We start from the raw sequence: 14,734 nt of genomic DNA on the forward strand, positions 1-14,734 counted from the left end.
AAGAATCTTTATTGAACAAGTCAGGATACAATTCTCAGTAAACAGAAAAGGCGTTTATCCAATCACCGAACGCGCACGGCCAGTCTCGACGTAAGCCCTTCGAGCTGGCCCGAGGACGCAGTTGAGTCTTAAGACTCGTGATCTGATTGGCTATTGCAAGCTGACCGTGCCCGTTCGCTTAAAGCGCACGGCGGCGTGCTCTGTTTCATCCGAAGGCCCCGAGCAAATTTAATTTACCTGGCAACACGAGCTAGCTGAAATATGATTGGTTAAAAACTCAACCATAATAAATACGGTATTTATCGAGTGGCTTTCAATGTTATTTTAAATAGCATTGAAAGCCACTCGACTAAGTGGAAATAATATGACGTCAAGAATACAGAGAATAATTTTGTTTACATATTTATGAAAATAAAACAACAAATTTAATTTGTTGTTCTCAGCTGAGAATGTTTGGGCCAGCAGAGAAGGCCTTACTGGCCCTGACGGAACGCCACTGTATATATATATATATATATATATATATACATACATACGCATGCACGCACACACACACACACACACACAGGAGCAGATAAAGACAGTTGGGGCGGCGCAGGGCACCCCCCTCCCCAATCCTGCACAAGATGGAGCGAGACTGCCGGCGCACACTGTCAAGGCAGTTAATATAAGCGCTGCAGATAAGGCGGCGCAGACAAACACTGACCAAATCAGCCGTTTCAGCAGCCAGCGCGCCAACTGTCAGTCAGCCCGAGAGACACGGCAACAATCAGCACTCGGCCGGCTGATAAGAGCTGGGCCGGCCGGGCGCGGGAAATAGCCAATCTGCAGGCAGGCCCTGGCGAGGAGGATGGAGGATGCAAGCGCAGAGCAAGAAAACAAGATTCCTATGCACTCGGCCGCACACGGGGGACACTGCACGCAAATATTAGGCACACCTGCACAACGTATTCGAGCGATGCCGCGCGACACTTGGATCTGCGCAGCGCTTGCGGTCTTGTCCTCTTATCAGATCCCGAAAGAGCTCCCGTCGGAGACATTGCTTGCTTTTGCCATTTTTGTTTTCATTTTCAAGCCGTTTTTCCCGCGTTAAAGGAAGACACGGTTGAATTTGTCATCTTCATATTTCAAACATTTCCAAATGGACATTGAACATATGCGCAAGCGAAATTGAACATCGGTGTGGTTTGGAACTACGGATGGTCCAAACACAACACGGTGGAAAAGATTGCGTGGTAATATGCTACACAGAGTACGAAGCTCAGCAGGGAGGGACGAACGGACGTCATGACTTCCATGGGAACGGATGCGATATGCGGAGATCCGTTTGCAATTCTCCATGGAATTTATCTCCGGTACGCTCATGGCAAACGGCTCGGATTTGGCGTCGACCTCTTTGTTCAGTATCGGCTAGCGTTTGATTTTCAATCGTTTCTTTTGTCATTTCCTTGCCAAAGACTCAGAAGAGGGAGCGGAGCGGCTCGTTTCTTTTTCTTCCAGAGGGACATACGGGGCCATCTTTTTTCATCACTATGATTCAATTTCTTGTGTTGTCATTATTGCTACGATGATGGCGATTGCGTTTGATCTTCATTCGGGACGACACTCTTGACTTGAAGTTGCGGGGAGTCGCATTTAACTTGGCAAAGGGGCTGCTGACCAGTCCGAGGTGCACGTACCCCGCTCGTCTAGGCAAAAGTCAGCCGAGGCGCTTCGAAGACTCGAAAGAGACGTCATCGCGACGGTGCCCTCGGCAGCCCGCGGGAACCGAGTAGGCCTGCTCTCAAAACCGCTCACGAGTGGCGGGACGGAATGATTTGCTAGAAATGCCACACAAGGGTTCAGGAGTGAAGATTTACGCTCTACATACGCGGGACAATTACGAGTGCCGCCGTGACCGTTGTTCTGCCCATTGTCCTTGTCGATTGCACTCGGGAGATATTTGTTTCACTTTCGGATAAGCGGCGGAAAATGGATGGATGGATATTTGTTTCCTACCTTGTTCGGTCATTCTAGTGAGAAATCACAAAAGAGATCACTCTGCTCACAAAGATTCATTCATTCGTATTAAAGGGTTCATCATCAAGTTCACGTGTGTGCGGGACGCATGAAGCAGTGCCGGAGAAATTGACCACAGCTCTAAAAACATGAAGCCAAGAGATCAGAGCATGTTTCCAGTTTGAAAACGGAATCAAACAGTGTGGCGCAAAAGGTCCCAAATTGGGCGGCTTGTCGACATCGACGCGATACGCAAAATGCGGATATTGTTTTCGGCATCGTGTCGCAGCGCTTCCGTTCACGATTTGAAGCACTCCTTCTTGAACGCGATGCCTCGCACAATACGGCCGAGGCGCACGCTTTGGTCGTCTATTGATTAACGGCGCGTGTAGAAGCACGAGCACTGGTGCTTCTGCGTGTGAGGGATAGCGCTCTCCATTTAATGGAAGAGTGAAATTCCCTCGGAAGAAAATAAACACATCCAAAAGGCCAGGCTTGGCGGACCGATACGGGAAGGTTTGGGGAAGGGAAGGGAGCGCCCCCCCCCACGCCACTCCCGGGGCCACACTGCCCCCTACAGGTGACACGGGGAGCCGCAGCCTGGCAGGCCGAGAATAAATTCCTGGCCGTTTACCGGCTTTGTCAAACACATTTAGGCGGCCCGCGAGCAACAACGGAGGCGAGCGGTGACAGCTGGCGACTGTTTATTCTCGCAAGTGGAGTCGGAGGGGCGTCTCCGCTCCCCCGATCATCAAGCGAGCGGCGGCACGCTAATCACCCGGGACCCAGTTTGCGAAAAGCCGGGACGGAGGCGCGGGAAGGGTTAAGCTCGGTCCCGTGCCGCGTTCCCCTCTTGCTCCGTCAAGGCCCATTAACGCGGCAATATGGCAGCATCAATTACGGGCGCGCCGCCATCAATGTGCACGGGCGGGGCCGTATAAAGAGGATGGACGGCCGCGTAAAAGGCGGGCGGCCGCTGAACTTTAAAATGACCCCTGAAGCCGCACACCGCCTCTCCGTTTGCACGCACGCACAAACAAAACCTGCAGTTCAGCGCCGCTTCCGCTCCAATCAAGGAGGATCCCCGCAACCATTTGGGGCTTGTAAAGTGGGGGAGGGGGCACAGGTGGTGGTGGTGGTGGTGGGGGCGGGAGCATAAATTCAGCGTCACTCTACTGCCTCCATGTGGCAACGATTCACTTAACGCACAAAGTTCACCGAAGCCGAAGCCAGTGACTTCTGGATGCTGCCGACATGGGAACGCGCTTGACCTTTACTCCGTGTCCCAAACGATTACCAAAGTGAGGGATTTTCCTAAACGGCCGACGCAAATGTGGGCCAGTATCAACCGTGACATTGGAATGATCTGCGAGGCCGTTCTGATAACCTGCGTACAAAATCGAGACCCTCCCTAAAAAGTTCGGCAGCTGGAAGAAGTGTCCAATGTTAGGAAGAAGGCATCCGTGATTATTCGCAAAGAGCTCGAACCGTCTCTTGTCTACGACATATTTTCCTTGCCGAAACTTCAGGCAGGAGAAAATAAATCAATAAATCTCCCTTTCCGAAATTGTACAAACAAATAAAGTAGCCGAGAAATTAGACGGGAAAAAAAACTATTGTCATTTTAAAGTTTATTCTGAAAACAATGTGGCAGAATATTTAACGACCCTCGCAGTAAACGCTGCCAGAGCGAGAACATTGTTTCGACGAAGAACCCAGCGCAGCGACGCCCCGACCGAGGCGTGCCGCGACACTTTTTTGCTTGGGAAACGTTTTTGGTTTCCCCAGAGTTACTTGCCATTCGGCGTTTCCGGGAGCGACAATCTTGCGATTGCATAAGAACGGCATCCGACTTCTGTCCGCTTCCCTTCTATGAAAAGATGCTTCTTCTAATCGAGTTATTTTCTTTGGGCCTCAGCGGCGACATGTTGCGGCGCGGCGCGCTCTCCGTTTTCAATGAATGGGTCCGGTTACTATGAATGATTGCCGAGCAAAAATCGATCCTGTTCTTCATCTATGTCACTCAAAAAGGATGGCAAACGCCGACCTAAGAACGGAATGTACATCTCGTACACGTCTCTGAAATGGTTTGCGACAGAACTGTCCAGGAATGATGACGCGCTCGTGGAGTATCGAGACGATTGACCTGTTCCGGCGGCTGTTTACATCTGCGAAGAGGAGCTGCTGCTTCCCGAGCTCTTCGTCTTCTGCCCCCTGCTGGCGCTGGGCTGCCGCTGCGCCCGCTGGCCCGAGGCCTCGCGCGTCTTGTCGGCTGGCGTCGCTGACGACGAGGATGACGCCGCTTTGCTTCGCCCTGCTGATGAAGCGGTGACGTCAGGAGGAGAGCGGCAACCCCCCCCCCCCCCGCCCCCGCCCCATGTGGAAAATGTTGCTGTAGTGAAGGATTGTGAAGGGGTTTCATTAAATGTCACCGATGCGGACCAAAATGTTTCTACATAAATGCAAACCCCAAGATTTATCGTTTGACCTTATTCAAGTACTTTAAATGTGACTTCCTACACCATTCGGTGTGCGATCCATTTCAAAGCTTTTGTAGAAAAGAAAAAGGAAAGCTTTTGTTTCGTGGCTACTTATTAGTAGTGGCGGGAGTCGTAGTGCGATTCACGCAGTAAGTCAGGCGACAGCGCGCACTCACCACTCGTCACATGCGTCGCCGATGAACGCACGAGCCAAAAACATGCATGACGGAACACGCGCACACCCTCACTCTGAAACATTACACACGAAACATACACTAACACAGACACACAAAACATACGCGAACAGACTCATATACACACACAAGAGACAAATGAGCGCATCAAGCCACACACACCGACGACCACAAATGCACACGCATTGCATTCAGGATGCGCGGGGCCACAAGAGAAGCAAAACAAAAGCAAAGACAAAAGGCAAGACCTTGAGCGTGAGGGGCGCCGCCGGCGTCTTGGGTGCCGTAGGCCGCCATCTTGGCGCCGGCCCTGGTGGCTCGCGGTGCGGGCCCCGCGGGGGCACCGGCGGGCATCTTAGCACTCTTCCCAGAGCTCAAACTCTCATCCTGTTGAGCTGTGAGGTAAAAAGACTGAGATGACAAAGTGCAGACGAGCAGCTATTTTCATCATAGCGAGACCTCCGTTTTGAACACCACCGAACACAAAGCGAGAACCTCGAGCTTCTGCCTTGGTCGAGGGGATTCCAGTGACATGGGAGGCCGCGGCGGTGTCTCCGCCGCAGCTTTCGGGGACCCTCTGACCGGCACACATGGCCTTCAGAGTCTGGAAGACCGCTTGAGGGGCCACGTTCATTTTCAGCAAGTCCACCATGATCCTGGACGGACAAGGCGCAAGTCAAGAGGAGCGTAAAGTTGTCTCGTTTTGCTTTGTCGATGGACAGCCGGGAGACTTTCGCATTCTACAACTTGTTGGTCCATATGTGGGCCAGGCATTTACGTTGCGGTGCAGCCACCGGCTCTTTTCCCTACTCCTCGTGCGTCGGTATTGTGCGTGCTCCGCGTCCAAAATGCTGCAGAAAAATGAAGGCGCAATCCGATCCCCGGACTCACTTGAACACCTCCTGGTCCACGGTGATGCCCGCAGCCTGGCTCAGCTCATACAGCTCACTCTCCTCGGCGTTCAGGATCTCTTTCTTCTTCATGGCGTATTTATGCACGGCGGCGGCGGTGGTGGTGGTGGTGGTGATCAACAACGCCGGGGAGTCCGCAGCGGAAGGTCCCGCTTGATGGGACATCGTGGCGGGAACGTCTAAGTGCGCGCAAATGACAAATAAGCAAAATCATAAAAAGGAGACGCGTCGAACCGATGTTCGGCAAGTGCGGACCGCTCCGGCTAGCTCGCGGTTAGCGTATACGTTGCGTCGTTGCCTCACGTCACGCCCAAACAGAAACAAGCGAGTCCTTTTCGCCGAACCTAAAACCAGAAACGCTTCTCAATCGAGTAGAGCGAAAATGACACACCGCGAGTGGCTTTCGAGGCTGGTTTTCATCCACCACGCCACAGCCGACGCGGAGACGCACGCGGCGCGCCGGCGCTGACGTCATCGTCACGCGACGGGACGCATTGCACTTTGGGATACGAAGTCCAAGCCGATTCGTTCCTCCCCGACGGTTCATTTCAAAAGAGCCCATATTATTACACGTACTTCAGATTTAGCTGAAAGAAACAAGACCATGATATAGAGTGCCGTGGCACTTTTAAACGAGCACTTTGAGTAAATCAGAGAGAATTCAACATGATAACAATCGGCACGCCAACGCCTCAGCACGACGTTGGATGTTAACCCTTGGCTCAAATCACAGATTAAAACTATCTTTGATTAAGGGAAGGCTCCATTACATGTGTGGCTCGATTTGTAGTCATTAGTTTAGGCGGGAAAAACTCTTAGGAGCAGAAAAATACACCTCTATCATTGATACAGTTCACTTTTGTGGTAACATTTCCAAAACACGACCGGGTCAAACGAGACGGAGCATGTCATTGACCGCTGGACGATAGACGCACACGTACTGGACAACTCGTGAAAAAAAAAAATGCCAGAGTGCAGTGCAAAATTTTGCAAGGGATCGATTCGAAACAGGAAACGAGGTGCACGCCGGCTTGTCATTGTGCAATTTGTATACAATTATAGCATTTTAAGATACATTCTCAAGTCAATGTTCCTGAATAATCGACTTAAGTGCAGCGATGAAGCGCAACACGTCCCACCGGCGAATGGCAGGACAGTAGAGCATTTCCTTCAGCTAAGCGTCGTACGCCGGGCCGCATTCATCCGCGTGTTTAACTGAAGGAGCGACGGAAGCGCAGAGATTGAAAGTGAGACGCTCTCGCACGGCACAATGGTGATCAGTCAAGATGAGCGCGGAGCTACATTGCATCGTCCTCCCGGAACCAAGCGGCTTTGGCTTCAGCAATGTTTCAGGTAACAATGGTGGTTTCTTTGACTGGCGTTTATGCGTCGAAGCCCATAAATAAAAGAGTCTCTTCAAATGATGTTCAACTCCACTCACATCAAGTGCTCTTTTTTCTTTTCTTTTATGGAGTTAACAGTTCAGGAATGACTCTTCCAAACTTTGTGAGAAAAAAAAAAGTCCGCGGTGAAGTGACGAGAGCCAAGAACGGCAGCCGGCATTTAGAGGGGAACTTGAGCAGTAATTATAGAGTAAGTCCGATCCGTGTAGCGAGACTTGACATTTTGGGGATAGTTCTTGCTGAAAAGAGTTTGTGTGGGATGGCCAAACCCTCCTCGAATTGATGTCCCTCCTCTTCACGTGGGCCGGCCTCAGCGATACGACGGTCAAAAGCATCGCGATAGACAAAAAGAGCCTTTAAATCAGAGAGGGCGAGGAGGACCACGGTCAGGCTTGAAGGTGAATCGAGTGGCACTGAGATTTCATTTCGCATGTAGACTTGAGAAGGCTTATTTCATTTTCTTTGGCAGGAGTAGTAACAGATGAAATTCTCCGCTTGAGGCGTCCCGAACTACCCGAAGACTGACCGCAGACTTCCCCCGGCGTCTCCAGAACAGCGTCAACATGAGGCGGCTAAGCCTAAAGAGGAGGCCTCCAGCGGCCGCCGGCGATGTGGAACCAACGCAAAGCGGCGTTTCGTCCGGCCGGTGGCATTCTGCGGAGTCTCTGTCATCCTGGAGCGGCGATGACACGAGACTCCTGGGTCGCCCTCCTCTTCCTCCGCCGCACGGATCCGTCGCCGACAGACATCCCTCCGGAGATGAAGGACCGGATGGCGGTGGTGAATTGAAGTCCTCCCCTGCTTCGAGAGCTCCTTCGGGCCAAAAGCAAAACCCTGCGTCGGAGCGGACCGTCGCCGAGCAACACCTAAAGGTGGAGCAGGAGTCGACTGGCCGTTCGCTCGGTGCCCGCCGCCGCCTGGCCAGCTTCGCGGGAGTTAGCTCCCCCGGTTCTCCGTCTCGCTTCACCGGTTTGGGCGCTTACGATGACAACGGCGCGGGCGGCGAGGCCCCCGGCATCGGCGGCGATACGCGCGGGCTTCTTGGCCGCTCGGCGGGGGGCGGAGGCGGCGCGGGCCGCCTCCGCTCGAGCCCTCGGGGATCGGGAAGAAGCGACCCGGTCTCGAGCGTCGGACCGACGCGGCTGCTGAACGTGCGCCATCAAATGGCGCTGGCCCTGCGCAGGCTGAGGGAGTTGGAGGAGCAAGTGAAGATCATCCCGTTGCTCAGGGTAAAAATCGCAGTCCTTCGGGGGGAAAAGAGGCAACTGGCCTCTCGACTCCAAATCCGCAATCAGGACTCGGACGGGAGTCCTGGGGAAGAATGGCGGGCCAAAGAGGAGAGGGATTGCGACGACTTCAGCGACGGGGACGAGGGGCTGCCGGCCCTCAAAAGGGCCATCGAGACCGGACGTGAGCCGACGTGGCGAGGAAGAAGCTCTGTCCGTCGGGATGACCGGACCGTTGACGGAGGAGCCACGACGGGGCGCGGTCACGCTTGCGTTCCAGCAGAGTTTCAGCATCCACGCGGTGCGGATTTGGAAGCGGAGATTCAAGCGCAGCAACGAGTCATTGCTGACTTGAAGGAGAAAAACCTTCACCTGGAGACGCAGTTGAAGGAGTCCTCCCTCCGGGCTGAGATGAAGCGGCTGAAACTGGAGCCCCGAGCTGCAGAAGCTCGCAATCGAGTGGACGAAGCCTCCCGCGCCGAGCCGTCCGTCGCGAGCCGAGGGGTGGGCGACCGCACCCGGCTCAAAGACGCCGGCGCGGGGGAGGCCGCGCGGGTGAGGGATGTGGCCGCGCCCCGTGGCGGCCCCGAGTTGAGAAACGTCGCCGTTGGCCCGGATCTGGCCGTGACCCGCTGGGAGGTCAGAGAGCGAGTAGAAACCAGGGACAAGGGCGTGGGGCTCCACGTTTCCACAAAGTCTCAAGGGGTCGGAGCGGAGGTGAAGCTCAGCGACGGCCAAAGCAACACCGAAGTTCCGTGGCAGAATCTCAAGCGTACGGAACTCACGTCGGTCGCGTGCGGCGACTGTTCCGTGGACGTGACGGTCCGCCGGGCGAAGGACACGGTATCCCGAGGCACGGTGACGGATCCGGTCGAAAGTCTCGGACCCGCGGCGTCGTCCCGGCGTAGCGACGCCGCGGCGAGCTCCGCGTCTCGTTTCCCGAACGCGAGACGGGCCTTCGGCTCCGAGGGCGGCGCAAACGCCGCCCTCGGAAGCCGACTCAAGCGCGCCGACGCCCGCGGGGCCGCCTCGACCGGGACGGCGTCCGTCGGCAAAGGGGTCAAAGACGGCAAGGGCGTCCCGAAGACGCGCACGGTTAGCGTCGGAACCGGCCCCGTGGAAGGAAACGCCCCGAAACCAAATACCCGAGACATCGGCGTAGGATTCGTGAACGTTCGTGAGAACTTCCTGGTTGGCCTCAAAACAAAAAACATGGCCTCGGGACCATCGCGTCCACCCGACCCGGTGAACACCAGGAGCGTTGGCGTCGGCGAGGGAAGGATACGAGGTCCGTCCGATTCCGACGGCGCGACCGCTCGGCGGACTCTGCGGTGCGATCCCGCGGCGGACGGTGCCGTCGAAGGGCAAGCGGCAGTGCCGGAGCCACGGGGCGGTCCTCAAAGCGAGGCTTTCGCCCAAGGAAAAAGCGGCTCGTCGCTATCGGCCGGCGGCAAAGCTGCGGCTCAAAGGGCTTCCTTGGCTTCAGGTAGACCTCGTCATTGGGGAAACGCTAACGGCCGTTCGGTCGTGCGCAGGCGGCGCGTGACCACGCGGGCGTACGGCTTTGTTTTCATGACCATGCCCCGGCCCTCTCGTCTTTTTCTCCGCCGCAGCCAACGGAGAAATTCAACTGGCAGCGGACTCCTGTGACTCCTGTCGCCAGCGGGGTGGATCCGACTCCGAGGTGAAAAGAATGATACAGCTGTTAGAACAACAGACCTCATCGGCCGCGACAGGTAAATCACCAGAAATCGCTTGAGAACGGCGAAACGATATCACATGGGGCGAGCCTCTTTGGCGTTCTCACGCCTCGCTTGGACTTACCCTTTTAGCTTCGGAGGAAGCGGCCGCCCGCGAGACGCTCGCAATGTTCGGAATGCCGTCTGGTTTTGGAAGTCGTTTTGCTGGCCGCCGCCGCGCGGCAATTTGCGGTCGCGGCTCTAAAATGGAACGCCTCGGTCGGGAGCGAGAAGCGGTTCGAGTGCGAGCGTTCTCTTCCGCCCTGCGCGTCTCTGATTTAGAATGAGAAGAAGATAAAACACCGGTGAGTCCTCGGGCGAACTCACGCAAGTGAATGCAAACATCGGCGAGGACGGTCGGCGGCGTCACGTCTGATAAAAGCCAAACTGTTAACGCGTGAACGGGAGCAAAAACCAGCCCGGAACGGTACGAGTAAGAACGGGGGTGGCGTAACCGATAAAGTTGTTCCACTTGAATCCATTTTGTGTCTAGGTGGCTCGACTCTATTCGGTGCCTCGCGCAAGGCCCCGAAGGAGGAAATCGGCGAGCGAGGCTGCAGCAACAGCAGGAAAAACATGAGGTCGATGAGGGCGGCCGACGGGTAGACACCTCCAACGTCTTTTCGATCGGCCGTGGCGATTTCAATTTTTTTAACGCAAAGTAGCTGTACTTCTCCTTCGGTCCAGGGCGCGACTCCTTTTATTTGCTCTGCAATAAACTCATTTGTATCATTATCCTATGAAGATTGAATCCACCTCCCAAGCTCTTGGCTGCCGACAACCCGGAGGAAGCTCCAACAGGAAGTGGCGGGAGGCTCCCGTAGACGCAACGCCGGCGAGACGGATCAAAGGCGTCGTCGCCGGCAAGCCGTCCAAAGGCTCGGCCAGATCGCAAGTCGCCAAGAGGTAGGGCCGCGGCCTCGTTCTGCATCTGGGCCGCCGCCGTTCGCCGACGAGGTGCTGGCTTCAAGTACGCGGGGCCAAAAGTAGGGATTTGCGGCGTTCGGTAAAGGCGCGGCTTTTACGCTGCCTTTCTGGATTCCGAGTGCGCGCTCGCCAGTGTGTCATCCTCGAGAAAATGTCGGGGAATCGGAGGAGGAGGGGCTTCCCCAGCGAGCTCGGCCGCGGTCACAATCGTCACACTCGACGGCCTCGCGGCACCTCTTCGTTGTGCCGTTTGGAGTCAGCGAGGTTTGCGATCGGTCATCTCCGGTTCCGTGGGGGTTACTTTCGGCGGCGGCGAATGCGACGCATCGAACGGCGTCGCGGATCGTGAAGGCGCCGGGCAGATTCCATTGAAACGGCAGCGCGCGGAGTCCGCAGTCGTGATCGGACCAAAATCCGCAGCTCTGAAAAGTCTTCTGAAATGAGCGGGATCGATGGTTGGGAACAAATTCACCCGACGTTGCTCTTGGTGTCCAGGTGCAAGTTCAGTGAGAAGATGACATCCGCTTGCCGGGCCTCGAAGACGCGCCTGAGCGATGGCAGGCGCCTGCCCGGCGGGGAGCTGGTGGGTTGATGCTCAATGCTAAAATGCTCAAGTGGTCGCTGTGGGGCGGGGGCGTTCGCAAGCATCCGTATCCGTCGGAAAGTCGCGAGAAGCCGCGCCTGAAAAGACACGGCGAGGCAGGCCTTTTGCTTTGAACGGGGTTAGTTAAGACAGAAAAAAGAAGGGACTACTCTTGGAGATTTCCACCGTCCGCTGCCCAATTTGAACCACTTTGACTCAACGGTCGCACCATGCAAATTTGCAAAAATGTTCTTTAGTCGGTTAGTCGACTGGCTCGCTCAAAAAAACGAATTATAAAAATAAAAAACATTGTATTAACTTATTGCCAGAATTCAGTCCCCAAAGCCAGTTTGGCTTTGCAAAAAGAAAAAAGTTTGGCTATTCTGGGTATACCTACACAAAAAATAAATAAAATCTCCAAAAGCCACAGAAATGCGTCGTTGTTTGTTTGTTTTTTTCCCCCTTTGGCCAATTCCAGGGCTCCTTCAAAGCCAAACCGGCGCAAGAGAGTCGCTCAGCGTTTGCAGATTTCTGCTGCCATTTGCCGACTTGCCTAAAACACAGAAGTGTCAAAAGGAGCTGCGCAAGGTAAGACCCGAGCGGCGTCGTCTTCCCCGCAGCGCGACTGTCTGCAGACGGTCCGGCGGGAGTGGTTCTCCGCGTCCAGCCTCAAGTCGGCGTCCGCCGAGTCCGTGGAGGATTACTTGTCGGGCTTCCGCGTCATCTCGCCCTCGCTGCTGCGCCACGTCGCCAACATGGCCGACGGCAATACGGCGCCGCACTACAGCGTGTCGCACTCCGACTTGGGCGTGGTCCGGAAGCTGCTGGATGCCGGTACGGTCGAACCTCTTCATAATGATATTCCTTGAAAATGGAATTCAACTCCAAGAGGCGGTTCATATACCCAAAGTGCGCGCGCGCGCGCGATGCGGTAAAGGAGCTGTCATCCGCAGACGTGTGCGATGCCGACAGGCAAAACAAAGCGGGCTACACCCCCGTCACGCTGGCCGCGCTCGCCGCCGTGGAGCGAGCGGAGGACATGAGCGCGGTGGAGCGGCTCTTCGACAGAGGCGACGTCAACGCCAGAGCCGGCCGGGTCGGTCCACCTTTTGTTTCGGACCTCCTTCGCGGGCTTTTTTGCTTTTCCTTCTTTTCTCTTTGAATGCGTTTGATATGGGGCTCGTCCGCATTACAACCTCATCGCATTTACGCCGATGGAAAGTGCGCGACCTTGAGTTGACGGGAACCGACTTTCGGTGCGTGAGACAAACGAGCGTCCACCCTCCCGTTCCTGCCTCATGCCTTCAATCAATCCAACATATTTTTGGCTTTTGGGCGGGACGGAATAGCTTCCGATTGTATTCGTATCGACGACCCATTTTTTTGAAGACCAATTTAAAAGCCTCACTCCCACCGCGAAAGAAGGCAAAGTGAACTCATGGGCTCCGGAGTCAAATCACCGAACATAGCGCAGCACCCGCAACTGCGTTTCAAGCGAAACCATCCGCGCGCCCCTGGCCGGCGGTCATGGCGAGGCGCCGCGACTTTGGTGACGTTCCGTTGACCCGCTTTGCAAAATGAAGCCGTGAGATGCATTTCAAGTCCCCGTCAAGAGAAAATGAACATCTCGGGCGTCACGCCGGACAGCCGAGAGGCTCACTCGTCGCCGTTTCGAACCACGATGCGACGTATGAAAAGCAAGCGCGGTTCTCCGCCACGATCGTAGCGCGAGAGATTTCTTTTTTGGGGCGATTCCGGAGTGAGCCGCCCCTCGGTCGAACGCAACTGTCGCCGTGCGCCGAGCGGGCCGGTCGGACGGCGCCGATGCTCGCCGTGAGCCGCGGCCGCGCGGAGACGGTACGGGCGCCGCTGGCCCGCGGCGCCGAGGTCAACGCGCGGGACGACGAGGGCTCCGCGGCGCTGATGTGCGCCAGCGAGCGCGGCCGCGCCGCCATGGTGAAGCTGCTGCTGGACCGGCCCCGGTGCGACGCCGCGCTCAAGGACGGCGTGAGTCACGGCTCCGAGCGCGCCCGACGCCGACGCCGCGTTCGCCACAAAAATGACACCTCGCCGACTTTTGGGCATGCCAAAAGTCGGCTCGTTTCCGCGGCGCCCAAAAGTCGGCCGCACGCTCGGTACGTACGCTGCATGTCCCGGAGGAAATCCCGATCGCCGTCGCCCGCCGGACGACGAGACGCGTACGGGCGCGTACGTTTCACGGAGTTCGTCCGATCGCTACTCTCTCCGGTTATTCGCGATCACCTTGCGCAACGTCGAGAAAGAACCGGCGAGTTGCGGTGTTGGCGGCGCTTACAAGGAAGGCGCAGCAGGTGGCAGAAGAGCGCAGCGTAGCGCGCCCCCGCGGCTGCTTCCGGTGGGCCGACGGAGTCGTTTTGCGTTCAGGACGACGGCACGGCCTTGACCGTCGTCCTGGAGGCGGGACACCGTGACACCGTGACATCGCCGCGCTTCTCCGCTCGCATGCCAACTTCTCCAAAGCGCATCCCGAGGTATGCCCGTGTGGGAATCGGTTTTATTTGGTGACAGAAGACTCAAACTCGTCTCTCTCTGTGTGCGTAACAGGCTCATGACTGCGGAGGCTCCTAATTCCTTTCTGGATGAAGGATAAACGCAAGCCGACCGGGGATTCGCCAATCGCCGTTCCTTCAGCGCTGAACGCAACAAAATATTTGCCCTTTGCGTTGGCTCGGGCGCAGAGGCAACGCCAAAAATCTTTCCCGACACCCTCGCGATATTCTGTCATTTGTGATTGGCGCGGATGGAGCGGGAAAGGACATTGTCCGCCAAATCGCAACGATTCGTGAGGGACGCCACCTGGCACCAGAGAAAAACACAACTCGAGAGGTCACTTACATCGTGCCCAAAAAGGAAGGAAGAAATAAGTCCCTGCTTGCTCAATGTCACCCAAGATCATAGACTGCGCTTAAAGGGAAAGTCCGTCAGAAACGTCCTTTCCAACGCGATGTGCATTTCGACGATTTGGCTCTCGCCGCCATCTTGCGCAATCGGAATAAAGCCGCCGGGCACAAAGGATGCGTTTCCCGTCTTCAAAACAACGGTGCGTGCCTGCGTGCCTGCGCCTTTGTGCGAGAGCGCGAGTGAATCAAACGGTACAAGCGCCGCCGAGCGTCCATTAGCTGTTGCCGCGGCAACCGCCGGTGGTTTTGGAGCGCTTCCCAGGAAAAGGCGCGACCGACGCCGCGCAATGCTGCGACCCAATTTGAACGCCGTCACGCGTTGGGCGTACTTTTT

The 14,734-nt window shown here is 55.9% G+C and overlaps 2 protein-coding genes across 3 annotated transcripts; one reads left to right on the forward strand and one right to left on the reverse strand.

Moving 5' to 3' along the window:
- Positions 1–3,614: 3,614 nt before the first annotated feature.
- On the reverse strand, positions 3,615–6,063 carry mzt2b (mitotic spindle organizing protein 2B). Of its 2 annotated transcripts, none has more exons than XM_086135579.1 (5): positions 5,975–6,063; positions 5,564–5,762; positions 5,168–5,328; positions 4,921–5,067; positions 3,615–4,312 (listed from the first exon to the last, which is right to left on the reverse strand). In XM_086135579.1, the coding sequence occupies exons 2-5, from the start codon at positions 5,746–5,748 to the stop codon at positions 4,161–4,163; spliced, it is 645 nt and encodes a 214-aa protein (XP_085991705.1). In that variant the 5' UTR covers positions 5,749–5,762; positions 5,975–6,063; the 3' UTR covers positions 3,615–4,160. The 2 variants fall into 2 exon arrangements, with proteins under 2 accessions (XP_085991705.1, XP_085991704.1); XM_086135578.1 differs by having other exon boundaries at positions 3,615–4,315.
- A 1,486-nt stretch (positions 6,064–7,549) lies between these two features.
- On the forward strand, positions 7,550–14,068 carry LOC147191284 (KN motif and ankyrin repeat domain-containing protein 1-like). Its single transcript, XM_086135609.1, is given in 10 exon segments — positions 7,550–9,698; positions 9,826–9,948; positions 10,445–10,553; positions 11,374–11,461; positions 12,082–12,295; positions 12,415–12,557; positions 13,265–13,468; positions 13,865–13,903; positions 13,906–13,971; positions 14,045–14,068. Coding segments are annotated over 10 exon segments (3,159 nt in total).
- The last annotated feature ends 666 nt before the right edge of the window (positions 14,069–14,734 follow it).

The sequence above is a fragment of the Hippocampus guttulatus genome, chromosome 17 (genome assembly GCF_054856545.1).
Source record: "Hippocampus guttulatus isolate MCC_2025c chromosome 17, RoL_Hgut_1.0, whole genome shotgun sequence".
NCBI classification, from domain to species: Eukaryota; Metazoa; Chordata; class Actinopteri; order Syngnathiformes; family Syngnathidae; genus Hippocampus; species Hippocampus guttulatus.

Bases quoted from the DNA above. Each gene is read 5' to 3' on its own strand.
- mzt2b (XM_086135578.1), bottom strand. From the start codon at position 5,748: ATGTCCCATCAAGCGGGACCTTCCGCTGCGGACTCCCCGGCGTTGTTG. The intron at 5,329-5,563 runs GTGAGTCCGGGG...TTGTCCGTCCAG, and splicing joins GTGGACCAGGAGGTGTTCAA to GATCATGGTGGACTTGCTGA. The intron at 4,316-4,920 runs GTCTTGCCTTTT...CCGCTTCATCAG, and splicing joins CGGCGCCCCTCACGCTCAAG to CAGGGCGAAGCAAAGCGGCG.